Source organism: Lissotriton helveticus, chromosome 12 (assembly GCF_964261635.1).
Source record: "Lissotriton helveticus chromosome 12, aLisHel1.1, whole genome shotgun sequence".
In the NCBI taxonomy this organism is placed as follows: Eukaryota; Metazoa; Chordata; class Amphibia; order Caudata; family Salamandridae; genus Lissotriton; species Lissotriton helveticus.
The window spans coordinates 580,814,274-580,839,170 of record NC_136073.1 but is presented as its reverse complement, the minus strand read 5'-3'; the positions used below and the strand labels follow the sequence as shown (position 1 = coordinate 580,839,170).

Genomic DNA, 24,897 nt, shown 5'->3' with positions numbered 1-24,897 from the left:
TATAACAGCGGAGCAGTCGAGGCCTGTTAACCTCCTCCCATTAGTACTTAATCCCTTGGCTGTCCCCATCTCTGACATCCCTAAAATGAGAGGTAAACCTGAGATAACTGATGTTGAATGCATCCAGGAAAGTACAGACACACTCCAGTTAGATAATAAAAACAGATGCGGCAGTCATTCCTGCAGGATTGACATCGTTGGTACAGCCACTGGATGTGTGCCTATACAAGCCATTTAAAGATCGCATTCAAGAACAGTGGAATGAGGGGATGGTTAGCGGCGAAAAGTCATTCACAAAAGGAGGAAACATGCGTGCTGCACAGTTGGATGTTTTGTGCAAGTTTGTCATAAAAGCCTGGAATGATATTGATGCAGAAACAGTCATCAAGTCTTTCAAGAAGTGTGGCATATCAAATTCATTAGATGGTATTGAGGACGACTACTTGTGGAAAGATGAAGAGGAAGCCTAAGCCGAGACCACACCATCTGATACGGAATTAGATCCATACGATGACTGCTTTACAAATGTATCACGAGATCTCATTGATTTACTTATTATATCCGATGACGAACAGGAGGATTTTGAAGGCTTTTAAAGGGAAACTGTCACGCCAGCAAATCCTGTAAAAATAGCTTGGAGTTATGATGGGCGTTGCGAACTTGCCAGGGACTTGCCCGGCACTTGCGCTCTCTCTCTATTGTTTATCTTCCTCCTATCATCATCAGTTCCAGTTTGGTTGACAGCTTAGAAAACAAACAGCATAGCAGCTCCCATGGGTTGATTGTCTTATCCTTCCTTTCAGCTTTAGAGTGAATTAGGAAAAGTTTAATCCTCTTGCATTGTTTTATGTTTACGGTACATGTTTGATGACAAACAGCCTTATGTTTATAAGTGGCAGTTTTCCTACTAAATACCTGCATGCCATAAGCATTTGACTTAAAATTACCATATTAAAATCAAAACTGATGTTTTTTAATTTTTATTTGGTGTGCGTTGGAAGAGGGGTAGTCTTATACGGCGAGTATAGCCCAAACCCTATATTTTAACAAGAAAAGTAGGGGGGTCGTCTTATACGCCAGAAAATACAGTAGGTCTTTGTCAACACACTTAGTTTCAGGCAGTAGAGATCGCTCGTATGAAACAGGAATTAAAAATCTGTATTACAAAAAAATGGCAGACAAGTGAAATTCAAAAGATTGTACCCCTTTTCCTTTAAATGGAACTCCAAAGAAGAGAGTCCACAATAGAACTGGTTACCTGGTGTTCTATCGAGCAGATCCAATAATAAACTGCCACAACAGCCATCCTTCTAGCAATGAATTAAAAATAATATCTTGGAATGCTGCAGGAATAAAGAATAGTAGGGAGAAGTTACAATACTTATGTGCATTAGATGCAAACATGATTTGTCTTCAGGAGACCTGGTGTACAGAGGAACTACTATGTAAGGATTATTTTACTTTAGATTGTAAAGCAATCCCATCCAGGAGAGAACATGCAAGGGGAGGGGTGGCCTGCTTACTGTCAAATAAGATAAAATGCAATTATGATTACTATAATGATCCTAGTAATCTTTTTTTAGCAATAACATAGTATAATCCTGATAATAATGTAAAATGCCCACCACTGACGTTGATAAATGCTTATATTCCACCAGATGCCTGTCACAATGTACTCTTAAAGACAGTTTTCTCTTACATGAAGAAAGTTAATGAAGTAGAACTTCCCCCTCATATAGTCTTGGTAGGGGATCTGAATTGTAAATTCTTTAACTCTACTTTGGACATATTCCAAAATAAGGAACAAGAAGAATCTCTACAGATCCCTCAAGTGCTCTTTCCACAAAATATTAGGACAGATAAGAGAGGGAAAATGCTCCTTGATGAATTAACGAAGGTTGATGGCATTATAGTAAATGGAAGATTGCCTACAGATACACCGGCTACCTTTACTTGTTAATCTTATAGCAGAGAATCTATTTTAGACTATGTGGTAGTGGAAGTACCTCCTTCTTATTGAAAGATCTTAAGATTTTCAATTCTCCCTACAGTGACCACAAAGTACTAACTCTTACCGTAAATCTTCATTTACTCTTGAACGATCCATGGGCACTAAATGGTGAATCCGTTAGTTTTGCTAAAAAATCAAGGAGATGTCATTGGGATACCAAAGCCATCTTGGGCCTGGCAGTGCCTTAGTGGCCACTGTAGAGAACTTGTCTAATTGGAATGGAATAGAAATTGCCAGTTTTAATGCATTTATGATTAGGGCGATAGATATTTCAAAGAAGTCGAATCAAAGAAAAAGTACTAAAGTAGTCCCCAGACCCCGCCAGCCGTTTAATCTTGAAATAAACAAATTAGTTAGAGAACAGTACTTGAATTACTCCTCTGAAAGATATCAAAGAATATTACTATTAAAGAGGAGTAGGACTAGGGTAAAGGTTAAGCTAAGAAAAGAGGAAAGATAACATCTGGATTAAACTGAGAGAAGCAGTGTTTAAAGGCCAAGTAAGAATGTATTGGTCTCTTATTGGGGAGGGATGTGGAGCTAGATCACGACCACTCCCAGTTGCCATTGAGGAGCATAAATGGGTTAGCTTTATTCAGGACTTATATGCAGGTAATGCAGCCGCAATTGACTGTATCGCACTAAAGGAAGACCCCTCATCCTATGGCTCGTCATCTGAAAAAGAAATTGAAATGGCAATGAAGGGGATGCGATCCTCCGGGATGATGGACCCAGATGAGTTACTGTTAGACCTGGCACCATTGGCGTGGGTCTCCCTTTCATTGCTGCTGTTGCCTCATGTGTTTTTGCTGGTGTTAGATGCTTTGGGCACTGCGCCACTGCTGTCCAGTGCCACAGTGCAAGTGCTCCCTATTGTAAATGAATGTATTAATTGGTGAATCCATGATTGACTATTTGGTTTACTTGTCAGACCCTAGTACAGTGCACCAGGAGTGCCCGGGGCTTGTAAATCCAAATGCTGCTAGTCGGCTTGCAGCACTGGTTGTGCTACCCACAGAAGCAGCCTTGTAAAATGTGTCTAAGGCCTGCCATTGCATAGCCTGAGTGCAGTCTGGTACTGTCAGAAAGTAGGTATTTTTTTGCCTAACCTTTCAAGCCTGCCTCTGCTAGGTTGTGTATTGCTTATCTGGAGTTTGTGAGTGACAGGGCTGGGATACCAGGAGACAGAATGGGACAGCCAGTGGTGAATAGAGAGATCTGCATCTAGATGGGAGGGAGGAGTTGCACCTGAACCTTCAATAGGGCAGTGCCTGCCTTCCACAATGTTGGCTCCACCTCCTGGGGTGCGGCTGATGTCTCTGCCCTGCTCAGTGAAAGAAGAGAATGAATCCTGTCAACAAAGTGCTCCAGAGCTGTGCTTTCCCTCCGCAATGCTGGCTCTACCTCCTGTGGGGTCTGTGATGTTTCTGCCCTGCTCTGTGAAAGGAAAGGAGTCCTGTAAACAGAGTGCTCCAGAACTAGTTTGGACTGGGCAAATGCTCCTCTGCCCTCATAGGACAAGGGATTTTGTGGTATAAGTATTGGGACCCTGATCCCAAGAAATTAGATCACTTTTGGACAAACAAGAAGAAACATTTGCTCAGGAGTGGAACTAGAAGAAACTGAGGAGAGACTATCCCTAAGCTGAAGTGCTGCTTGGGGGATTGGCCTGCAGTGGTTGCCTGACTGCCAAAGAAAGGAGAAACAACTTTGTGTACTTTATGTTCAACTTGTGAAGGATCTCCAAGGGCTTGGAAAAGAGCTTGCCTCCTGCTGAAGTCTCAGGGACAACAGACTTCAACCCCCATCTCCCCAGAGTTCTTTTGGAAGTGCCTGCTTTTGTTTTGGGCCTTCTGAGGGACTACGTGTCGCAAGGAGTTGGATGCGCGACTCATCGAGGAAGAAGCATGTCGCCGTCGCTGCTGCTGCCGTCGCATCTTGAATGTCGGAGCTGTAGCTGTCGTATTGCACTGCATCGAGAGAAGCGTCTCGCAACAAAAAGGAAGCGTGTCGCCGTCGCTGCTGCTGCCGTCGCATCGTGAATATCGGCGCTGTAGCTGTCATATTGCACCGCATCGAAAGAAGGGTCTCGCAACGAGGAAGAAGCGTGTCGCCATCGCTGTTGCTGCCGTCGCATCTTGAATGTCGGCGCTGTAGCTGTCATATTGCACCGCTTCGAGAAAAGCACCTCGTATCCCCCGGAGAAGCGTGCCGCTGTCGGAGCTGCTACCGTCGCATCTTGGATGTCGCCGCTGTAGTTGTCGCTTTGTGCGGAAGCCTATCGCAAAGTCGGAGAAGAGTGCCACAGCTGAGGCTGTTGCTGTCGCATCGCTGAACAAGGGTGTCTGCGCTGCAGTCGACGCATCGAACCGAGACTTCTCGCATCATCGGAGAAGCGTGCCGCATGTGGAAGATCTTCACGTCTTTATTTTTTTGCACCGGAACTTTGCCGCATTTCCATCGCTGCAGCATTGCTTGTTGTGGAAGCGCACCGCATCGTAAGGTACATTGACGCGAAGTGTCACATCTTAAGAACTGAACTGAACTAAGCTAAAACTACCATTTTAAAGTAACAGTATTGTGTATTTTTGTTGTTTATGGTCTTGTGTTAAACCTATATAAAGAATACTTATTTTTTATATAAACCTTGTGTGATGTCCATCTGTAGTGTTGTCACTGGGTTACTGTATGTGTTCACAAATGCTTTACACTCTGCCTCTGAGATAGGCCTGTCTGCTCATGCCAAGCTACCAAGGGGGTGAGCAGGGGTTATTTTGGGAGTGTACCCCCTTACCCTTACAAGAGGCAAGGGTCCCTATTTGTCACAACTACCTAACTGTGCCAAATAGAGACCCTCAAACAGTTACCAATTACAGTTTTAAAAATAAAAATAGTAGTGTGGAGTCAAATTCTTTATCCGGTGTTTAATTATTGCTATGCAAATAAAATGGTCCACCCTTCTTGGAAGGGGAGTGTATTAGTCCCCCTGTTCAAGAAGGGAGACCGAGATGTCCCGCACAACTACCGTCAAATTGCACTTCTAGACGCAGTGGGTAAAGTTTTTGCTAAGTGCCTCTTGATCCAAATTAATGACTGGTTGGATGCGGGTAACATTTTACCATTTGAACAAACCGGGTTTAGGACAAAGCATGGAACTATCGACAACCTAACGGCACTACTAATAAATGAAAAATATGTTAAAGTTAGAGGAGGAAGAGTGTATGCAGCGTTTATAGACTTCTCCACAGCATTTGATAAAGTAGATCTTCTCTTGCTGTGGAGAAAACTGTCGGACCTGGGTATGCCGGCCATCCTCTTGGAATTAGTCCGTGCTCTCCGAGCAGACACTTGGTGTAGAGTCTTATAGGAAGGGAAAAAGGTCTCTCCCAAACTATCCCTACTGTAAATGGCCTAAAACAAGGATGTTTATTGGCTCCTCTACTATTCTCCCTATATTTTTCTGACCTTCCTCATGTTTTGTCTCAAAGTGAGGGCATCGCCCTATTACTGGAGGGGAAATCGATTGCTTGCTTACTTTATGCTGACGACATATTAATATTGGATCTGACGTTGAGGGGATTAAATAGTCGACTGCAGGTGCTACACGAATATGCCGAGGCCCACTATTTAAAGATAAATGTAAAATAATGTGCATGCATGAAAGAAAAAAGTAGAAGTATGGGAATTTTGTTTGGTCTGTAGGTGGCCAAAAACTGGAACTTGTAAAATAATACGTTTTCTTGGGAAAAACGATGTGCAGGAACCTAAGTGATAAAGCCCATATAGAAAATAACATTTATAAAGTTATTACACAGGGGAAAAGCTTGGGCTTCCTCTACAGGTCTGCTGGAAAAAGACACTTTGCACTTTTATTAGAGGTATTTCGTGCAAAAATCCCTTCTTCCCTTTTTTATGGTATTGAATTACTTGATATAGGAAAATTGTGCTTTTTAAATACAACAGAAGGCAACATTTTAAGGAGCCTAGCCTCAGACAACTCTGCTTGCCCCGTGGGTGCACTAAGGTTAGAATTCGGTTTAAGAAGTAGCTGGGAACAGGGTCTTGCAGGGATAGTGCGATGGGTTACAAGCCTGGTAAAGGGTAATCCTGGTACACTTAAGATTTTTTATCCAGAAAGAAATATTAGAAAACTTAAACGAGCAGTCATTAATTGTTAAAAATTTTAGAACTGCGGTTGACTTGCTACAACTGGATGAATCCGTACTTTTCACCCTATCGCCATATCAACTAAAGGCCACTTTGAAGCCGGCCACCTGGAAATTAAGTTTCACCAGGGATAGGGAAGCCCTATTCTAAAGAGAGGTGCCCACCCGGCCATTGACTTCTGTGTGATAAATAAAGTACAGGCTTATATCTTTTGGAACCTGCCCCATGGAGTGCTCCGCTTTTGGTTATTATTGAGGCAGGGTATACTCCCTTTAAACAACGTACTATCTAAATGGTATGGTTCTACTCCGGTTTGTAATCTGTGTAATAATTCTATCCAGGATGTTAATCATGTGCTATTTATCTGCCCACCCTATTACTGTCTCGGCGTAAATGGATGAGGCCAATCAGTCTACAATTATCCATCCTTTCGGCCTCTGCATTAACAGATTCCATTTATGAACCACCAAATGAAATGTTTTGTGATAGGATTTTTAACTTTTTTAAGTGTTTTTTAAACATGTACTAAAACATTTATATGAAGGATATAATGACTAAATTTGTTTTTTTTAAATGTTTTATAGCACTTAGGGTAATGTATATCATATTTTAATGCTTTGTAATTATAAATTTCTTTTTATGTGGATCTCTTTGGAGTTCCAAGATCATAAATAAATAAACTCGAGAAAAGAAAACCCTTTGGCCAGACCATAGCACCTGCTTTCTCTGCTTGGCCGCTTAGAGAACCATTAATAGTTCAGTATATTAAAAAAAAAGGACAATTATCCCTCTGGAGCGGCTGGATGACGAAGGAGAAGAGGATCCTCCAGGTTTAGGTCCAAAGCGATGAGCTCATTGCAGGTTAAGGGTAGTGCGTTCCTTAAGACAAACCAGTTTAGGAATATGAATTTTGAGGAAAGCGAACATGTCAGAACCCTCCTCCCCTTCAGGGATACCATAAATTCTAAGGTTATTGCGCCTATTGTGATTTTCCAATTCCTCCATTGGTTGTTTAAGGAGAGCTGTTTTCTTGAACTTAGCGTCAACCTTAGGAGTCATGTCTTGAACATTGCTAGTCTTTATTCCACCACCGACAATCTAGCCTCAAGACTGGTCCATTTCTCCTCCAATCTCTAAAGAGTGACATTAGTGTCAATGACAGAAGGTTTCAAAAGTTGTATTTCCTTTACGAGGTCTTCTAGCGTTAAAGGTAAAGAATACTTTTTGGGGGAGCAAGGCTCCTTCTTTTGGAGCCAGTATTAGTGGAATCTTAGAGATGAGAAGACCTGATCGCTGAGGTTCTCTTTGGAGTGGGGAACGAGTGGGACTCATGTAGAATTAACAGAGAGTATGATGGGTAAAGTACCACAGTTGCAGTCACAGGGGAAAACCAGATTTCTGGAGCGTGTCACTGGACTAAAAAATATCTAGAATCCGAAGAGAAAGCAGCTAGAAGCCATTTTAGCAACTCCCAAAGAGAAGTAATGCACTTGAAAACGCCATGCAGCAGGGAAAATTCAAAAACAAATGAAGCCCATGAGGAGAGCACACTTAACGGAGCAACCGGGTGCCGAAATACCAGAATAGGCAATGCAGGGGTTAATGTAAACAAGGAGCTTTTAAAAAAATTGTGAGAGTCCACTTAAAAAAAAAAAATGAGGCCAGAAAAACTAGACATTAAGAGTTCACCACGTTCAGAGAAGCCAAAATGGCGGCCGCAATTGTTAGGTGAGCTCAACGTGGGGCAACCCGTTTAAAAAAAAAAAAAGGCTTAATCGAAGCCAAAAAGCAGGCTACCTAGGCCCCGCGTCCGCGTGTTCAAGTACTCCTTTGCATTTTCAAGATGATGTCCCTTCCCCGCTTCCTTTATGCCCTTTAGATTTACCCCGATCCAGTCCCGGCGTGCTACTTCAGGGAGCTAGAGGGATTACAGAGGCAGCTGCTGTGGGACGGTAGACCCAGGATTGCGCTCCACAAGTTAACCCTTAACTGGTATGATGGTGGAATCAGCCTCCCTGACATAAAAAAATACTATTGGGCGGCACACCTCGCTGCCATCAACCAGGGCACGTACCAGGCCCAGGGAGACCCGGGATATGCCATGGACAGATGGTTATTACCAGGCGGCTCGTACAACCGTGCCCTCTACCCTAATCTCAATACCCTACATTTGACCGGACCAACGTCTCACTCGGCCCAGGTGTGGCACGCAGCTAACAGGAGTCTGGGATGGGAGCGCAAGTTGACGCTCGCAACCGGCCACGTTCATGCATATTCTTTGGGAGTGTGAGTACATTCAGACTTACTGGAAAGAGATCCATTAGGTCATGTGTGAGGACCTGCACAAATCCGTCAGTCTAGAGACAAAAAGATGTTTGCCTAATGTGTGGGAACCCACGGATTTGGTTGCAGCCGAAAAGTTATGGGTCTCGCTTGGGGCCAAGGTGGCCAAGAGGGACATTGCCCAATTATGGGGGGCAACGACGCCCCCCATTGTCACAGTGTGGAAGCGAAACATGGACTGGTTCATGTTCCGAGAGAAGACTGTGTATGTGGCACGGGCTGCCCCCGAAAGTGGTCCAGAGTCTGGGCTCAGTGGAACTCCTACAGTGGAGATATATGTGTTGCACCTGCTATTCCTACTGACGATGACCCACTGTCTCCATAAATGTGTAACAGTAAATGTGTGACATTCCATTTGAAATCTTGTAACCTTACGGTGCTGTCCTTTTTAATCATGTGTGCTATTTTCAGACAATGTGAAAGCCGATTGTTTCTTTTTCTTTTCTTTCTTGCTCTACAATTAATAAAAAGCGATTTTGTTTTTAAAAAGTACTCCTCTGCATGCCGAGGATAGAAAGGTACTGCAGCTCCAGAGAAACTAAGGTCTTGGTCGTGGCACAGAGCTTCACCGAGAGGTGCTTCTGAAACATGGAGTTATCTGCCAAAAATGGCAAAAGCATTCCACAGTTGTGCCCCAGAACTGCAAAAGCTCTCCATCCACTATGGGATTACTTGAAGCATAGAACATTTAGCAGACACATGGAGCTGTGTCTAGGAGAAGTAGAAAAGTAAGTGCCTTAAAGTGGATGTGTTGCCTGATGGGAAGCCAATATAAGGACCGCTGTACCTCGTGCACCTAGTCAGATTTCCAAACACCAAAATGTAGCTAATTGCCAGATATTGTAAGCGCAAAACGTTCGTCAAATGTACCTTGGTGTGTCCCATGTTCATTGGGTTTCTATAATCCAAAGAGACAGAATTAATGACTCTGCAACTGCAATACACTTCTACTGAGGGTTAAAAGGCGCGATCTGATTTGAGACAACAGCTTTTCATCTGGATAAAAGCCTCAAAACTCAAGATGTTGTCCAATCACATTCAAACTTTTTGCTTTATTGACCGGTATTGCAACATCATCGAGGATAGAAGGTCTACGTTTCAAAGCCTTAAGGGGCAAAAAGAGATCTTGTCTCCCAGTCTCCATGAACTTTATTTTATTACTGTTTATTTAAGGAAATTCCCAATCAGTCACTCAGACAACTAGTGTAATCTGAGAAACAGTTGTGTTTTGGCTTAGGAGGGGGCCTTGAAGCTGAAGCTGTGAATTACTGCTTCTGCAGGATTAGCGTAAACGTTAAACAAGATGGGAGATAGTGCAACCCCAGAGGAATCTCATAAGGCTTCTGTATCTATTCTGATAGGAAGGGAGGGAGGGAAAGAAACAACTTGCATCTTGCCATGAAGGAGTAAATTGAAGTTTTCAGAGCTGAGCTGATCTTTGTGAACCTTTCCTGGGGATTGTTTAGAATAATGATGGTCGTCTGTGTGAAAGACTGCTGAGAGATTTAAATCCACCAGGAAGAGCAAAGTCTTTCGTAGTAGTTTGTCAAGGCTGGTCACTAGATCTGCTTCTGCCGTGCCTTTACTGAAAAGCAGCTTGGGACCACTCCAGCACATCAACGTTATCAAGAGTATTGGTCATCTGCTTATTCATGTGTTCCTCTGTGTGATTTGTGGACAAATCTAGGCCCAAAATTATGGGACTGTAGTTCTTCAAATCTCCACGGTCCAAGTCTGACTTCTTCAAGAAAGCAGATGTTGTCCTTAATATCTGTAATAAAATAAAAAAACCTTTACGAGAACTATTAGTTTGAGAGGCTTGGTAGATGCTTGGAGTATATAAAATCCGGACTTTTTGGAATTCACTTTTTATTCTCCCACACGTAATTCTACATCTAGAATTGACTACATTTGTATGAGTCCTCACCTTCTCCCTAATCTAACTCATGCTGAAATTGGATCCATACTTATTTCAGATCCAGCTCCTGTCTTTATTAATTTAGATCTCCAATCTGAGCCCTCCAAACCCCATAGATGGCGCTTAAATAATTATCTACTCAAAGACCCCACTTTCATTGGGCGCTTCAAGGATTGTCAGAGTTTTTTCTCTTTAATGCTAGTCCCGACATGCTCTTTCACACCATTTGGGACTCTTTTAAAGAGACAGCCAGAGGATTTATCATCGACTATGTGGCTGATAGGAAGAAACAATTTCTCAAGGAATCCGCTTCCTTACTATTTTTTTTCCAGAGTTTTTAATAGCGCAAACTTGACCCGAATCCCAATCGGGTATCAGAGCGCTTTACGTAGCACTAGTTACTTTACATGAAGACACACATACATTTTTGGTTATAGAACAGGGAGATTAAGTGATTTGCCCAGAATCACAGGAGGTTTTTGGCATCATTATCGAGACTCGAACCGAGTTCCCCAGGTCCGAGGTCGAGTGCCCTAGCCATTAGGCCAACTCCTCTCCCTCTTCCATTAAGCAACTTGAGCATACCTATTTTTTTTCTAATGATAATGATACTCTTAAAAAAATTAGTCCAAGCAAAATTGAATTATAATAGGAAGTCGACGGAGAAAGCCTCTGGGACGTTACTAAAAATTAACTCCAAATCTTATGGTGGTCGTAATAGGGCTTGTTCAAGAGTGTCTCTTCTGCAGTTGAGGTACCAGTCCTCTTGCAAAGGAATGGAAGAGTGCCATTTGCTGTTGTTTATAGCAGGGCAACTGAATTCGGATCATTGGGAGAGGCCAGATTAGAGCTTCATCAAAGCTGATCACAGACCCACCTCCGAAATCAGTGGAAGACTGGAAAACCAGCCATAACCTGACTTCCCTATTTAACATGGGTCATTAGGTTGTTAAACTCCTGATATGGTTAAATATTTTTGTGAGAGGCTATCATGTCCTTACAAATAGAGCTACCCTTCTCCATAAAGGAAACCAAATGGTCAGAAACTGCTTTGGAATGTGTGACCTCTGATGTGCCACTTGTTAGAGATAGCAAGGTCCTCAAAGTTGAAGACATTTCCTCTGACATGTTCTTTTCAAAAATAAAGTCAAAAGATGTGATGATCATTATGGGCCCATGTAAGCAACATTTAAAATCCATAGCTTCAGTTCTGATAGCCAAACATACCTCCTTAGACTACCCTATGCTCCAGTTGGGCTTTGTCTTGTCACAAAATGAAACAAGCATTTGCAATGCTTTAGGTCTCGCATTTGCAATGCGTTAGGTCTCGCATTTGCAAGAGTTAGAGCTATTGGCATTGTAAATGAAAATGTCTTTTTTAGTTATGTGTTTTGGTTAGAGTGTATTGGATGTGTGTGGAGTGGAACTATGTGGGTTGTATTGGAAAAGTTAGTTGTGCAATTGTGTGTAGAGTAGTTAAACTGTGTAGTGGAATTATGTGGTATAGTGAATAGATAGGGGTGAGAGCTATATTGAATAGCTAGAAAGCAAAGTAGAGAGGGATACGTAGTTTGCAGTAGGAAGTGGTGGTGACTTTCCTACAGAAGAAGTTCCAACTACGGTGTAACAGGCCTAGAGAAAAGAGAGACTGGACACGGAAGGTCAGTCATTAGATACCCAACACATCTTTTAGACAAACAGCTCTCCTACGCATCTATGAAGTTCACTTGACAGCCATTGTAGCATGCACAAGATGCACACTGGATAGACGTTTCTACACCACACCAGTGGTGATGCTCTTCCTAGAAGGAGTGAAGAAAATGGTACCACCAAGAAAGAAGTGTGTCAATGCCTACATGGACCTTAAATGTGGTGCTTACACAATTGATGACTTCACCCTTTGACCCAATGCGAAATGCACAACTGAGTTTCTAACCCTAAAAACTGCCTTTCTCTTTGCTATCACCTCGTTTAGGAGAGTAGGTGAAATACAAGCACTTACCACTCAAGAGCCATAGCTACGGATACATAAGACAAGGTAGTCATGAGAACAAACCTAAAATTCGCCTCTTAAGAGGTCTCAAATTTCCATGTTAACTAAGCAATCCACCTATTAGCCTTTTTTTAACAGTCTAAAACGCAAGCAGAGAACTGCACTTGTTGGATTTACAAAGGGTGATTATGTACTTTTTGGAGAGAACAAAGGACATCAGGAAAGAAGAACATTTCTTTGTATCCTTCAAACACGCTAGGAGAGGACTCCCAGTCACCAAGGGAACATTTGCAAGATTGATAGTGCAAGCAATACAATATTGTCATAAGGCAGGGGGAGTAACCCTTGCAGATAAGCCAAAGGCTCATTCAATGAGGAAAAAAGGAGCAACACTCACCTTCTTAGGCATTGTAGCGTTCAAAGACATTTGTGCAATGCCTACATGGTCATTAATACATACCTAAACAAAACACTACTGCCATGGACATTCAGATCAACAGAGAAGCAGAAGGGGAACAACGAGTACTGAAACATTTATTTGCAAATACACCTTCCAAAAATACGACTTTCAAAGAACCTACCCAATCCACATAAAGGTAAACCGTTCTTTATTCATTGCACATCATGTTATTCCAGAAAAGATTCCCGCAACAAAATGGTTGCTTGCTGGTAGTAGTAGTTTTGCAGCTTGAAGATTTTTCTAGATTCATAGGCGACTCACTGACCTCCTGCAGTAGAGGTGTATTTACAAACTGGACTCAAGAGAATACAACCAACCAACAAAAAAAAAGAATCTGAAGATGGTGACTGTGTCGAGAGATTTCCGAAGCATAAGTCTTGTGTCACACCAGCAGGGTTTTAAACCCAAATGGCCAACAATGACACTTACTGGGGGAAAAAGAGAGCGACTTCAGGGAGACTTTTCAGGACTCAACCGCTAGATGCGGAATAATGCACAGCATGTGAATCCAGAAAATTCGTCAAGCCTCAAACCTACTCCTACTGGTAAGTAACCATTATGTTTCAATACTCATCCTCACATACACACATAGTGTATGTTCTACAAGCATACTACACACGTTCACACACTTTCTACTAACACGGATGTCATCGCAATGGTCTGGGTTTTCAACATTCCAGCAGAACTTCAAACAAAAGTGGCTAGTAGGCCACATACTAGCTGACAGTTAAAAAGATATGCTTAACTATACTTATAATACAGCACAATATTCTGCCACCACCCATTATGTATAATATGCAAGACAAGGACATTGGCCCTTTGTCCAGTCTGAGGGTTCAAAGGGTTTACCTCTCCAGGTCACAGGACAGGTCCCAGAACTAAATTAGTCAAGGAAAGGCCTAGGCCTCTCTACGTCCATCAAGTTAGTGTGATGCCAAAATAAGTCGGATTCACACACCCTTATCCCTAGCAGGGGGCATTTCCATCCATCCAAATAGACATCAATCCTAGAGGGTTACATCCTCGGATACATCCAAAAAGCCTCCTCCCACTGCATTCTAAAACCCTGCATGAAAATCTGTCCTTGGCTTAAACTTTCAATTGTTTCTCTTGTCTTTCTTTTGAGTGACAACCTCCTTGCCTCCCTCCTTCTCTCTTTGAACACAGCCTACTTTAAGTCACATGCCTGTCTCCCTTAATCTCACAAAATTGTATTTCTGCAAATTGCAAAGTCTTAATTTCATAGATCACAACGTCTGTCTTTGAAACCATACCAATTAACTTAACAATACTTCACATAGCCCCCACTACTGATCATACATAACTCCTAATAATCTATCACAAAGAAACTGGAGGAAATAAATGGAATGATTTCATTGGGTGTGCAAGAATAATTCCAATAACCAATAAAAATAGATAACTATTGCATTAAATGCTAACCTTGGGTTCCGGAGTAGCATATTAATTGCTGTAAAGCTCTTCAATGTCTTGTCAGGGGTAGTAAGCACTGTATACATTTGCATACAGTGTGATACCTAGGCACTACAACAGTGAGCAACACCTTTAAAAAGAATTAAAGCATTTGAACTAGGCTGCCTGTGTTTGAGTCTACAGCTTTCAGACAGAGGATATGTTCAGAGCAGAACTTCAGGTATTGGGTGATCATGTCCAGTGGCCATTATATCCCTATATTTAGATAAATGCTGTAACTTGACAAAGAACTTCCATCTTCAAAACAATTACGTACTTGGGGTATAGGCTCCTTCTTTGGAAACCTATTCCATTCTTTAGTTGTCTTTTTGTTACAACAAGACACCTTTTTTAGGAACCTGCATTTCTGTTGTTTTAATTGGAAGACCAGACTCCTTGGTACACTTTACGTATAGGATTGCTTAAGTAAATAATTTCACTGATGATTTTGTAATTACCTTACTGTGTTGTTATTGGGGTCAAAATGTTGTTCTTGCTTTAGTGAATAGTAACCCATGAGTACTTGCACATCACTATTTCTGGATTGAGTATACCTAGCTCTCACTTTGTCTTTCAGCTCTGGGACCTGACAATGGGCAAGATTTTGGCAGACTTTGCAGAACATACTGGACCGGTTAACATTGTGGAGTTCCATCCAAATGAATTTCTTCTCGCTTCTGGCAGCTCCGATAGGTAGACACTGGGAGGAATCAAAGTGAAGGGAAATGAGAGAAATAGATTGATCCTTCATAAGAACAATGAAGGGAAGTAATCAAAAGGGCACAAGTTTGAACCAATGTGTTATTAAATTCTTTGAAGTGATTCGAATGAGACGGAACCAGATATGAGGAGAGTGTTTAAGTATGTTGTGTCCACTACATGACCACAAGATCATATCCATACATATTTTCACCATGTAAGTCTTGAATAACTTTCCATAAAGTAATCTAGATGGGAATAGTTTGTGATTATCCTAAAAATCTGACATGGATCTAACACTCCTGGATGTACATGAGCTACCTCTAGTTTAGGAAGTACATAGAGACCAGAGGGAAAGAGAAATAAAGCCTTAAAACATTCTAGGAGGCACTGAAGTAGATGGAGATGAGGAGTTTGGGCTTACGACCACTGGGTGATTAGCAGTTCTAGATGAAAAGGCAGTGTAACAATAAAAGTGAAAGATTAAGACAGTGTTGAAACAAGAAGGATGTGAAGGGGGTGTTGCACAAGAAAAAAAGTTCTAGTATTGATGGGCGACTGTAAATGACTTGCAAAGTTTGGAACTAGACCTGGCAGAGATTATTGGGAAGTGAGGTGAAGGGGACTACTGAATATGCAGTAAATGGTTCAGATGCTGTATGTGGGTGGTGTATCTGAGGTTGTAGTTTGGCGAATTGTTGGTTTGTTGTCGATGTAGGACTAATACTAAAGATTACTCCCTAGAGTTTATATTTAAAGCAACTACGGCATTAAAAACACATTTGAAGTTCCACAGTCGAGAACCTTTTCTTATGTTATACTCTTTACCAGTAGAAGCTTTTACCACTTAACACATCGAAATAGACTCAATGTTTGGGCTTGAAAATACTTACATTGATAAGGCCAGTTGTTTTTCTGCCATTGGCTGAAATGGCAGGTTACTATTAGAAAATTGCTAACCGAGCCTAACATGTATTATTAATTATGTTTCTATGTATTTGTTTCTGTTCACTTTTGTTTTTTGTGTGCATCTGGTTTTCCTCTTCTTTTATTGTACTGGGTAGACCCAAAAACTCCTGATTGTGATGCATCCCCAGTTTTTTCTAGACTGATGAGTTCCTAATCAGCTCCATACCGTCCAACCTTTTTTCCCTGCTGCAGCTATTTACCATCCCTTTTTCTCTGCTGAAATTGATCACAAGAAATGAACATTTTCTTTTCCATTCAAAATTGAAGTTTTTATGCGATAAAGGTATGAAACATGTTGTCTTAGTAGTAATCATATGTTTGTGGCATGTGTAGCTGTAGATATACATGCTGTGCATACTCCTGCCATCTAGTTTTAGGCTTTGACGTATGCAAGCCTTTTTTTCCTTACAAGTCTTTTGATCCAAGAGGTATAGTGACGCCACCCATTGCTGGTAATGCACAGCTCCATTGTTAGTGGTGATACACACTGCCCGAAAGTGTGCGTAATCCCAAGGGCATGGATGATGCACCCCCCTCCTGACATGGAGAGTAAGAAGGTAGACGTGGCAGGGAAACACATTGCTAGCCAGTCTGCTAAGCATTGACATTTAGCCAGTTCTGCAGGTTTATTCTCCCGGTATGATAGGATACCACTGAGATGAAATGGAGGAATTGCTTCAACACCTCCCGGACCAGACCAGGAAAATAAGGCAAACGCTTGTGGGCAGTGTTCCCAGTAAGGTGCTCGCCCGCACGTCTGTTCCACGAGTGCGCAGTTCTGTGTGTGGAGCACACACCCACATCACATTCCAGGAGAGCACTCGCGCCACCACTTTTAAAACGCAAGTGGCGTGAAAAATGGTAATTTCCTGGTTGCGGTGGCTCCTGCACTTGCTGCATTTCCTTCTTAATGAAGCGCGGTTGGGGGCTGTTTGTGGACCTTTTTGAAAATATTTGTTAATTGCAGCATCGACATGCGCCGCAATTAACATTTTTAAATCTTTTCACAATGACCCACAATCAGCCTGCAGCCTCGCTCCTTTAAGAGAAGTGCAGCAAGTCCAAAAGCATGACATGTGCTTTACACGTCATTCTTTTGGACTTAATGCATGTCTTTTCTTAATGGAGCACGATTGCGGCCTGATTGGGGGCCATTGTGTAAATATTTATGTTAATTGCAGCGCATGACGGTGCTGCAATTAATAGGAATACTTTCCCAAATGCCCACAATCAGATCGCAGATGTGCTCTAAAAAATAAATGCACCAAGCACAAAAGAACGACGTGCAAAGCACAAGTCTGCTTTTGGACTTGCATGGTGAAAAAGAAGAGATGCGTATCAAAAGAAAAGAGAATAAAAAAAAAACCGCATAAACAAACTCAGTAAATGTAAACAAGGACATGGGAGCGGGCAGAGGAGCGGATTCATCAAGGAGAAAGAAAGGCAGTGATCCTTAATAGCATGATAACGCAAATAAATTAATTTAGAAAGAAATTCAGAGGCAAAATTTATTTAGGTGTTTTCCGAATGTTAAGTGAGTGGTGCGAGTGTAAGAATCGGAAGGCAGGGATTTGTTTCCACCGCACCTGAAAAACACAGATCATGCTTGCACATAGTCCAAACTTGGAAATTTCCAGAATTAGCGACGGCTGGCTTCAGTGATCCTTGGATGAGTGCGAGACATACACTATATTGTGTGCTGAGCTTTGTGATTTTGATTTTGACTTTCAAATGGCGCCGGCTAAGACACGTAAGGGCTGAGGTAAGGTAGTCAAACTTTCAGGTGCCTGTCCGAAGTTGAAAGTGCATGAGCAGTACCACTCTTTATACCTCAAATGCAGACAAGGATAACAGATATTAAGAAAAATCCACATTTGTTCAAGTGGGGCCTGCTTCAGCTTTCATACTATCCGCCAAATTGTTGCTGAACGGGCCCCATCATTGGATCCGCTCAAATCTGTTGCAATATTGCTCGTGTGTTGCTACCATTTCACGAAAAGCCCCTGCATATGTATCTCAGCTTTTCTTGAACTTTTGGGGCAGAACCCAACATCTATATTTTACCTGGCCTATGCTTCACTAGTAATATTAGCTGCACAACACCTCTGCTACATATCCTAACATCAGTGTTTGGGCTGTGCTGTCTGTTTCCGTAGAAACTATCTTCACTTGTCTGAGCAACTGTTGTCCAGTATCGGTGATCAGGACAGTTGCAAGCTATTTATATGAAACTCTCTAAATCGTACATACACAACTATGCCAAATACCACGCATCAGGCGTTAGAATTAGTTTTTGAAATATAACACTATGAAGCTCTGGCTGCCAGCTATGACCTATGTGGGACTGACTGTCTCTGCCTCAGCCTGAGGCATGCCCAATTCCCGGAGCTTATCTGCGAGTGATCTGACTGTGTTGACAGAGAAGTTTTAAAGCATAGGCAAAGTGGGCTCTGGCCCAGTGCCCCAGCCTTTCAGGGGGCCCCCAGATAGAGCCAGCTCTGTTCTGCATAAGGTCTTTCTCTGATGACCTTTAATAATTCTTAAAAAGATTGTTTAAATACTGTTTCCTTTCAAATTTTTTTTATGTGAGTGATGTGTGAGAGTCTACTACAGAAATTTTGCAGAGAAATGTTGCATTTATGTTTCATGCAACATCCATAAAAGTTTCTTTTACTTCAAAACAGGACCTCACATATGAGAAATGGGAGAGTGTCACAAAGATTATTTGCAGTAATATTTTTGAGCTGCTGCTGTGTTACAATATTGAAAAGACACGTCCCTGTCCCTGAATATTCGATGTAAGAACTTTATAATTTGGACAGGTGTTTCTGTGCACTGTCAATGGCCTGGCCAAAGAGTTGATGAAAGAGCTGAAATAGGATAATACATTCAAATCTGTTCAGAACAGGGGCCCCCAAAATACGTTTGGCCTAGGGCGCTCAAAGTCTTTAAGATCTCCCTGAGCCGCCACTGTTTTGTTAGTTAGGAAAGAAGAGGTTCACTGGCACGGTAGAATGATGCCCCGGTTTCCTAATATATATTAGTGTCGCTTTGTCGTGGTTGCAGATGTTCTGCACAGCACTTCCTCATTTCAAACATGACACAACCATTGTACGCCAGTCACCAATACGAAGGCCATCCCCTTGCTGGACTGGCCTTAGCAGGCATTGGGCGTTTGCCTGGGAGGCGGGAAGGGTGCGGGTCGGTTTTGTTACTGGGGGCAGTTTTGCAGCGATGCTGCAATATCGGCCCTCAGTAACAAAAGCACCAGCGCTGAGGACCGGTTTTAAGCAGTAGTGCTTGACACTTGCCCCCTTCCACCCCATTCCTGGTGGGTGGGAGCCAGTGCGGCAAAATTGCACGGGCTACTTTGGGTTCCCAGACCGGCTCTGCCTGCCCCATCAAACAGGCTGCATCCGTTCCAGTACCTAGGTCAGTTATCTGCACAATCAAGCAGGAACCCCGAGGCAGAATGCCTGTCGCTGCACCCATACACGCAGTCGGGTTCTTGGCGCACATTGCCGTGGCTGGAGCGCACAGAGACCTCACACTGCTGCACACAGAGGAACGAAATTAGAGGGAACACTGCTTGTGGGAGGGTAAAATTATAACGAACATCAACATTCGATGTGCCCTTGATATGGCAGACTCTGCTGCCCGTGGCATTAACACTTGTCGTCCTTCGCTGACACTCCTGTCTGCGTGATTTCAGCTCTGCAGCAGCATGTAGTCAATTTGCCTTCTGGTGGGGAGCAACTGTTTGTCTCACAAATTTACTAGATGCCCGAAATGATAAGACTCAGAGTGCAAAGGCCATGTGGACACTACAGAACCATCTGCCTGCTGCTCCTTTCCCCGCTGACAATACCGGGTAGATACTAAAATCATCCCCCACTGTTAGGCATCCACTTCCTTCCTCAGGCATCAACAGCAACAGACACCATCTAGAGCTTTTACAGGCGAGAGGACAAAAACAATAGTATAGGTAGGCAGGAGCAGAGGTACAGCCCCCAAAGGGGCTGCACCTGCAAAACAGTAAGGAGACCATAGAAACTGTGCCACCACAACACAGCAATATAGGAGTATACGCCCTATATTTCCACATTCACTAAAAGGATGGGTTGCTAAGGCCCATTCTTGACCCCACGCTCTTCAATAAATTCATCCCGTCAGAACACCATCACATGATGACATTCCAGGATGTCATTCTTGTACTACAGCAGGACGATTTCATGACCACACTCGACCCGAAGGAGGCCTACGTCTACATCCCCATCCAGTCTGCTCATCGCTGATCCTTGGTAAGTGGTCAGCTTGATCAGTGCAAAGTGCTGACTTTCCTAGTAACCACAGTCCCTATGGTGTTCACAAAGTGTCTTGCTGTGATAGTCTCTCACCTCAGATGGAATGTTGTCCACATCTTCCCTTACATAGTCGATTAGCTGTTCAAGTGCGCAACAAAATAGCAGTGCCTAGCACTAGTGATAACATATCTTATGCAGCGTAGGCTTTACTATCAATACCACATAACATCATCTTCAGTTCTCTTAAGGTCCAGCCCTTCCTAGGGGCCATATTCCACTCAGTTGTGGAGAAAACGTATCCGTCTTGGAAGGGTCCTAGCTATCAAAACTCTGGTCCCTCTTTTTCAGCCAGATCGTCCAGTAACAATCAGAAAGGTTATGCTCCTCCTTGAAATGATGGCCTCCTGCATTACTATAGTTACACATGCCAGATTACACTGTCGTCTGTTGTAGGATGCTTAGCAGCACATTGTTCACGAGCAGAGGGCCATTAAGAGGATCTAGTGTTGATCTAGGGACACACTCCTTTCGTTCTTCCGTGGTGTAAAGCCTACAACTTGTTGGAAGGCCGTACGTTTTTCGACCCAGTGCCGCAGATGACCATCGCAAAGGACACCTCTCTCACTGGTACGGGGGCATACTAACAGGAGTTGACTGTTAAAAGGATATGGACTCCCCATCAACAGGGACACAATATTAACCCTGTGGAGTTACTAGCCACCCAGCTAGCCCTCAAGGCATTCCTCCCTCGCATCCAACACAAGGTAGTACTTGTTCGCACAGACAACACAAGTGCTATGCTCTACCCACATAAACAGGCCGGCACTCACTCTCTCCAGTTGTCTGCTCTAGCCCAGGACATTGGTGGACAGTGATTCATCACAGAGTTCATCTCTTAATTGAGTACATACTAGGTGTGGACCAATATTTTGCAGTCCATCTCAGCAGGTGGCAAAATCAAGTCCACGAGTGGGAACTTCACCCCCAAGTCTTACTCCCATACTTCTGCTGTTGGGGGTTTGCCCACATGTATCTCTATGCCACAGTTGAAAACGCAAAATGCCCAAACTTCTCCAGGTTCCCACACCCACAGTCCATGGGCAATGGGCTATGGATGAACTGGTCAGGGATGTTTACCTACGCCTTTCTGCCTCTCCCACTTTTTCCATTCATGTTTCAGTGGCTTTGGCAAACATCCCTTGCTCATCTAGTAGCCTCCAACTAGGCCAGGCTGCCCTGATTCACCACTATCCTAAAACTATTCCTAGTGTCTCACGAGAGTCTTTCCAGCTGACTAGATCTCCTCGCACAAAATCGGGACACACTTGGGCATCCTAACCCCAAACAGCTCAATCTTGCAATCTGGCTTCTGAAGTCCTAGATTTTGTGTGCCTCAATCTGCCTTCAGAGTGTATGATCATCAGTAAAGAGGTGTGCAGGCCTGCAATCAGAGCCTGCTTTGGCAGCCAAGTGGAAAAGATTCGAACACTACTGTCATCCTAGACATTTTGACCCTCTCAAAGCAGCAGTCTAATACATTGTATATACTCTGCTTTATTTGTAGAAGTCAGGCCTTGCTTATACGACTATCAGCCTTCACTTGACTGCTTTTGTCACCTACCTTCAAAATTATTAAAGCTCCCATTGAAGGGCTCAAAAGGGTTATTCCACCACAAGTGCCACCTGCCCCGTGTGGAGTATCAACATTGTTCTAACGAGGCTTATGGGCTCTCCATTCGAGCCACTCTACGCTTGTCCTGTACAGTTTCTTTCCTGAAGGTAGCTTTCCTGGTAGCCATCACTTCCCTCAGGTGCTTCAGTGAGCTTCAGACTCTCACCCTAGAGTAACTTTTTTGCAAGTACAGAACAATAGTGTAGTCCTCAGGACAAACTCTATATTCCTTCCTATGGTGGTCTTTAATTCCTACCTTAATCAAACCTTCGTACTTCCAGTGTTACTTCCACACGCAAGGTCAATAGCAGGAGGCTTTTTGCATGTTAGATGTCAAAAGGGCCCTCCTGTATTACATTGACAGGACAAAGCCCATCTTTAAGACACAACAGCTCCTTGTCTCTTTTTTCTAACCACACAAATGGGCGTCCTCTCTTCAAGGCAGGTATAGCATTTTGGCTTGTTAAATGCATGCATGCCTGTTATGCTAAAGCCAAAAGACCTTTGCTTGTCCCTCCCAGACCCCAGTCAACCCATAAAAAACAAGCTTCTATGGCTTTCTTGTGAAATATTACAATAGCTGACATCTGTGAAGCAGTTACATGGTCCACTGCCCACACTTTTACTAGACATTACTATGTGGATGTCTTCGCTCTCCAGCAAGCTAGGGTTGGTCTTACACATACTTTTTCAATCGTTTGCAACTCCTCTGGGTTCCCACCACTTCACAGAGGACTGCTTTTCAGCTGATGCACAACATTCGTATCTATAGCTACACATGCCACAAATATTTGTAGCTCTTTTCTCCGCCGACGACGTCACAGAAGCACGGCATCGCGCGTGGCTCTGCTGATGTCACTGATTCCATAATAGGACTCAGTCGGCGTGATGACATCAGTTCCCTTTTTCCGCGTCGTCGACACTAACGGGTTTTCTTGGGATCCTCAGTAGCTCGTTGTTACTTTGTTACTGTTTTCTTTTTCGAGTTAAATCTTGTTTCCTGTCGAAATGTCTTCGAGGAAATCTGGGTTCAAGCCTTTTGGGAAGTGCGGAAAGTTGATGTCAATTACGGATCCGCACGAAGACTGCGTGTGGTGCTTGCTGTCGGACCACGACGTCCAAGGATGCCCCTGTTGTAAGAAGATATACCCAAAGGCGCTTCGAGAGAAAGAGAGGCGAAGCTGCTTGTTGCGAAGTTGAAGGGGAAGAAAGGTAGGAGACTTTCGAGGTCCTGCTCGAGGTCTGCTTCGAGGTCGTCTTCGGGGCATGCTTCTCGATCCAAGAAGAAACCTAAGAAGAATCAGCACGGGTCTCGATGTCATTCCGAGAGAGAGTCGGATCCGAAGTCGAAGTCTCCAAAACATCGACATCGGAAGGACTATGTGTCTCCTTCACCTATTGCACCGAATCCGGAAGGTGAGCCTTCTCCTGTGGAGTCTCGGGAGCAGTCTCCGGCGTCTAATCCATCGCCGACGCACTCTGCACCTCTAGAGGAGGAAGAAGCTCCATTGCCTGAAGGGTCTTTGACTCCAGTGCATCACACATCGGATCTAATTGACCTGATTCCTGCTGTACCTCGACAGGAGCAGATTCTGGGGCCTTATCCACCCTTTCCAGGCCCGGTCAAGACCCGACGCATTATCTGAATGCAATGTATGGGGTCTTTTCAAGAGCCATGTACCCCTCTGGAGCACCATCTGAGCCCATGGGTCCAATGGCCTTCAATCTGGGCGTCCCTCAGTCATATGCACCGGCGCCGTGTATGCCTTTTATGCCGGCGACGCCGTCTTGGCATTTCTCGGCGCCGAGGTCATCGACGCCGATTCCATCTTCACCGACTCCGGTACCGACTCGACCTCGTACGCTCCAGGCTGTTCCTCCGGATCCGAACACGGCGCCGGCTCCATTGACGCCAATCCCGAGAATGAGATCTAGGCGGGAGGCTCAGAGGATTCTGAAGGGGCAAAGGTATCGGGCAGAGGAAATGGAGGAAGGAGAGTTACAAGATACTGATGATTTATTTGATGAACTTAAAGAAGCAAGTAGTTTGGAGTTATCTCCGGAGTGGCAGATTTCCTCTGCTCCTGTTGTTCCGTCAAAGGATGTAGCACCATATCACATGGTCATTAGAAAGGCTGCTGAACTCTTAGATTTGAAACTGCCAACTGCGGAGTTTAAATCTAACATTTTAACGGAGGTACTCCATTCTCCCTCTCCAGTGGTGGAGCCAATGCTACCTTTAAATGAGCCAATTACAGAGCCAGTTATGGAAGTGTGGCGTTAGCCTTTTTCGTCTCCTGCAGTTTCAAGAACTGTTGCAAGGAGGTATAGGGTGACTCCTGGGGATCCGGACTTCTTGTCAACACATCCGACTCCTGAGAGTTTGCTAGTTCAGGCGGCCTGCTCCAATAAATCTACTGGTGCTTTTCCTCAGGTGCCTAGTGACAAAGAGTCTAAGAGACTTGACCAGTCAGCGAAGAAGGTTTTCTCTTCCGCTAGCATGGCCCTCAAATCCACAAATGCCACATGCCTTTTAGGGCGTAAATTTCATGTTCTGATGGACTCTGCGAAGCAGTTGGTGCCAAAAATACCTGAGGAGGACAGGCAGAACTTCAGTGAGGTTCTTGCGGATACACAAGATGCTGCTCGCCAGGTGATCCTGAGCGGTTTGGATACGGCTGACTCTGTGGCAAGAGTCATGGGGTCATCTGTTGCCACAAGGAGGGCTGCTTGGCTGAAAACATCTGAATTTTCACCTGATGTGCAGGCTACTTTGATAGATCATCCTTTTATTTATTTATTTTTGCAATTTGTTTAGCGCGCAAATACCCGGAGGTGTCTCGGCGCTATAAAGATCAGAAACTGCACAAACTAAAGCATCTATTGTGTAA

The 24,897-nt window shown here is 43.6% G+C and overlaps 1 protein-coding gene across 7 annotated transcripts in view; it reads left to right on the top strand.

Moving 5' to 3' along the window:
- The window catches only part of KATNB1 (katanin regulatory subunit B1), a 637,584-nt gene that overhangs the window by 220,675 nt on the left and 392,012 nt on the right, over window positions 1–24,897 (top strand). For all 7 annotated transcript variants that reach the window (XM_078671470.1, XM_078671472.1, XM_078671466.1 and 4 more), the window contains exon 10: window positions 14,940–15,055. In XM_078671470.1, the coding sequence (XP_078527596.1) occupies window positions 14,940–15,055 (116 nt within the window). The remainder of the gene's footprint in view (window positions 1–14,939; window positions 15,056–24,897) is intronic.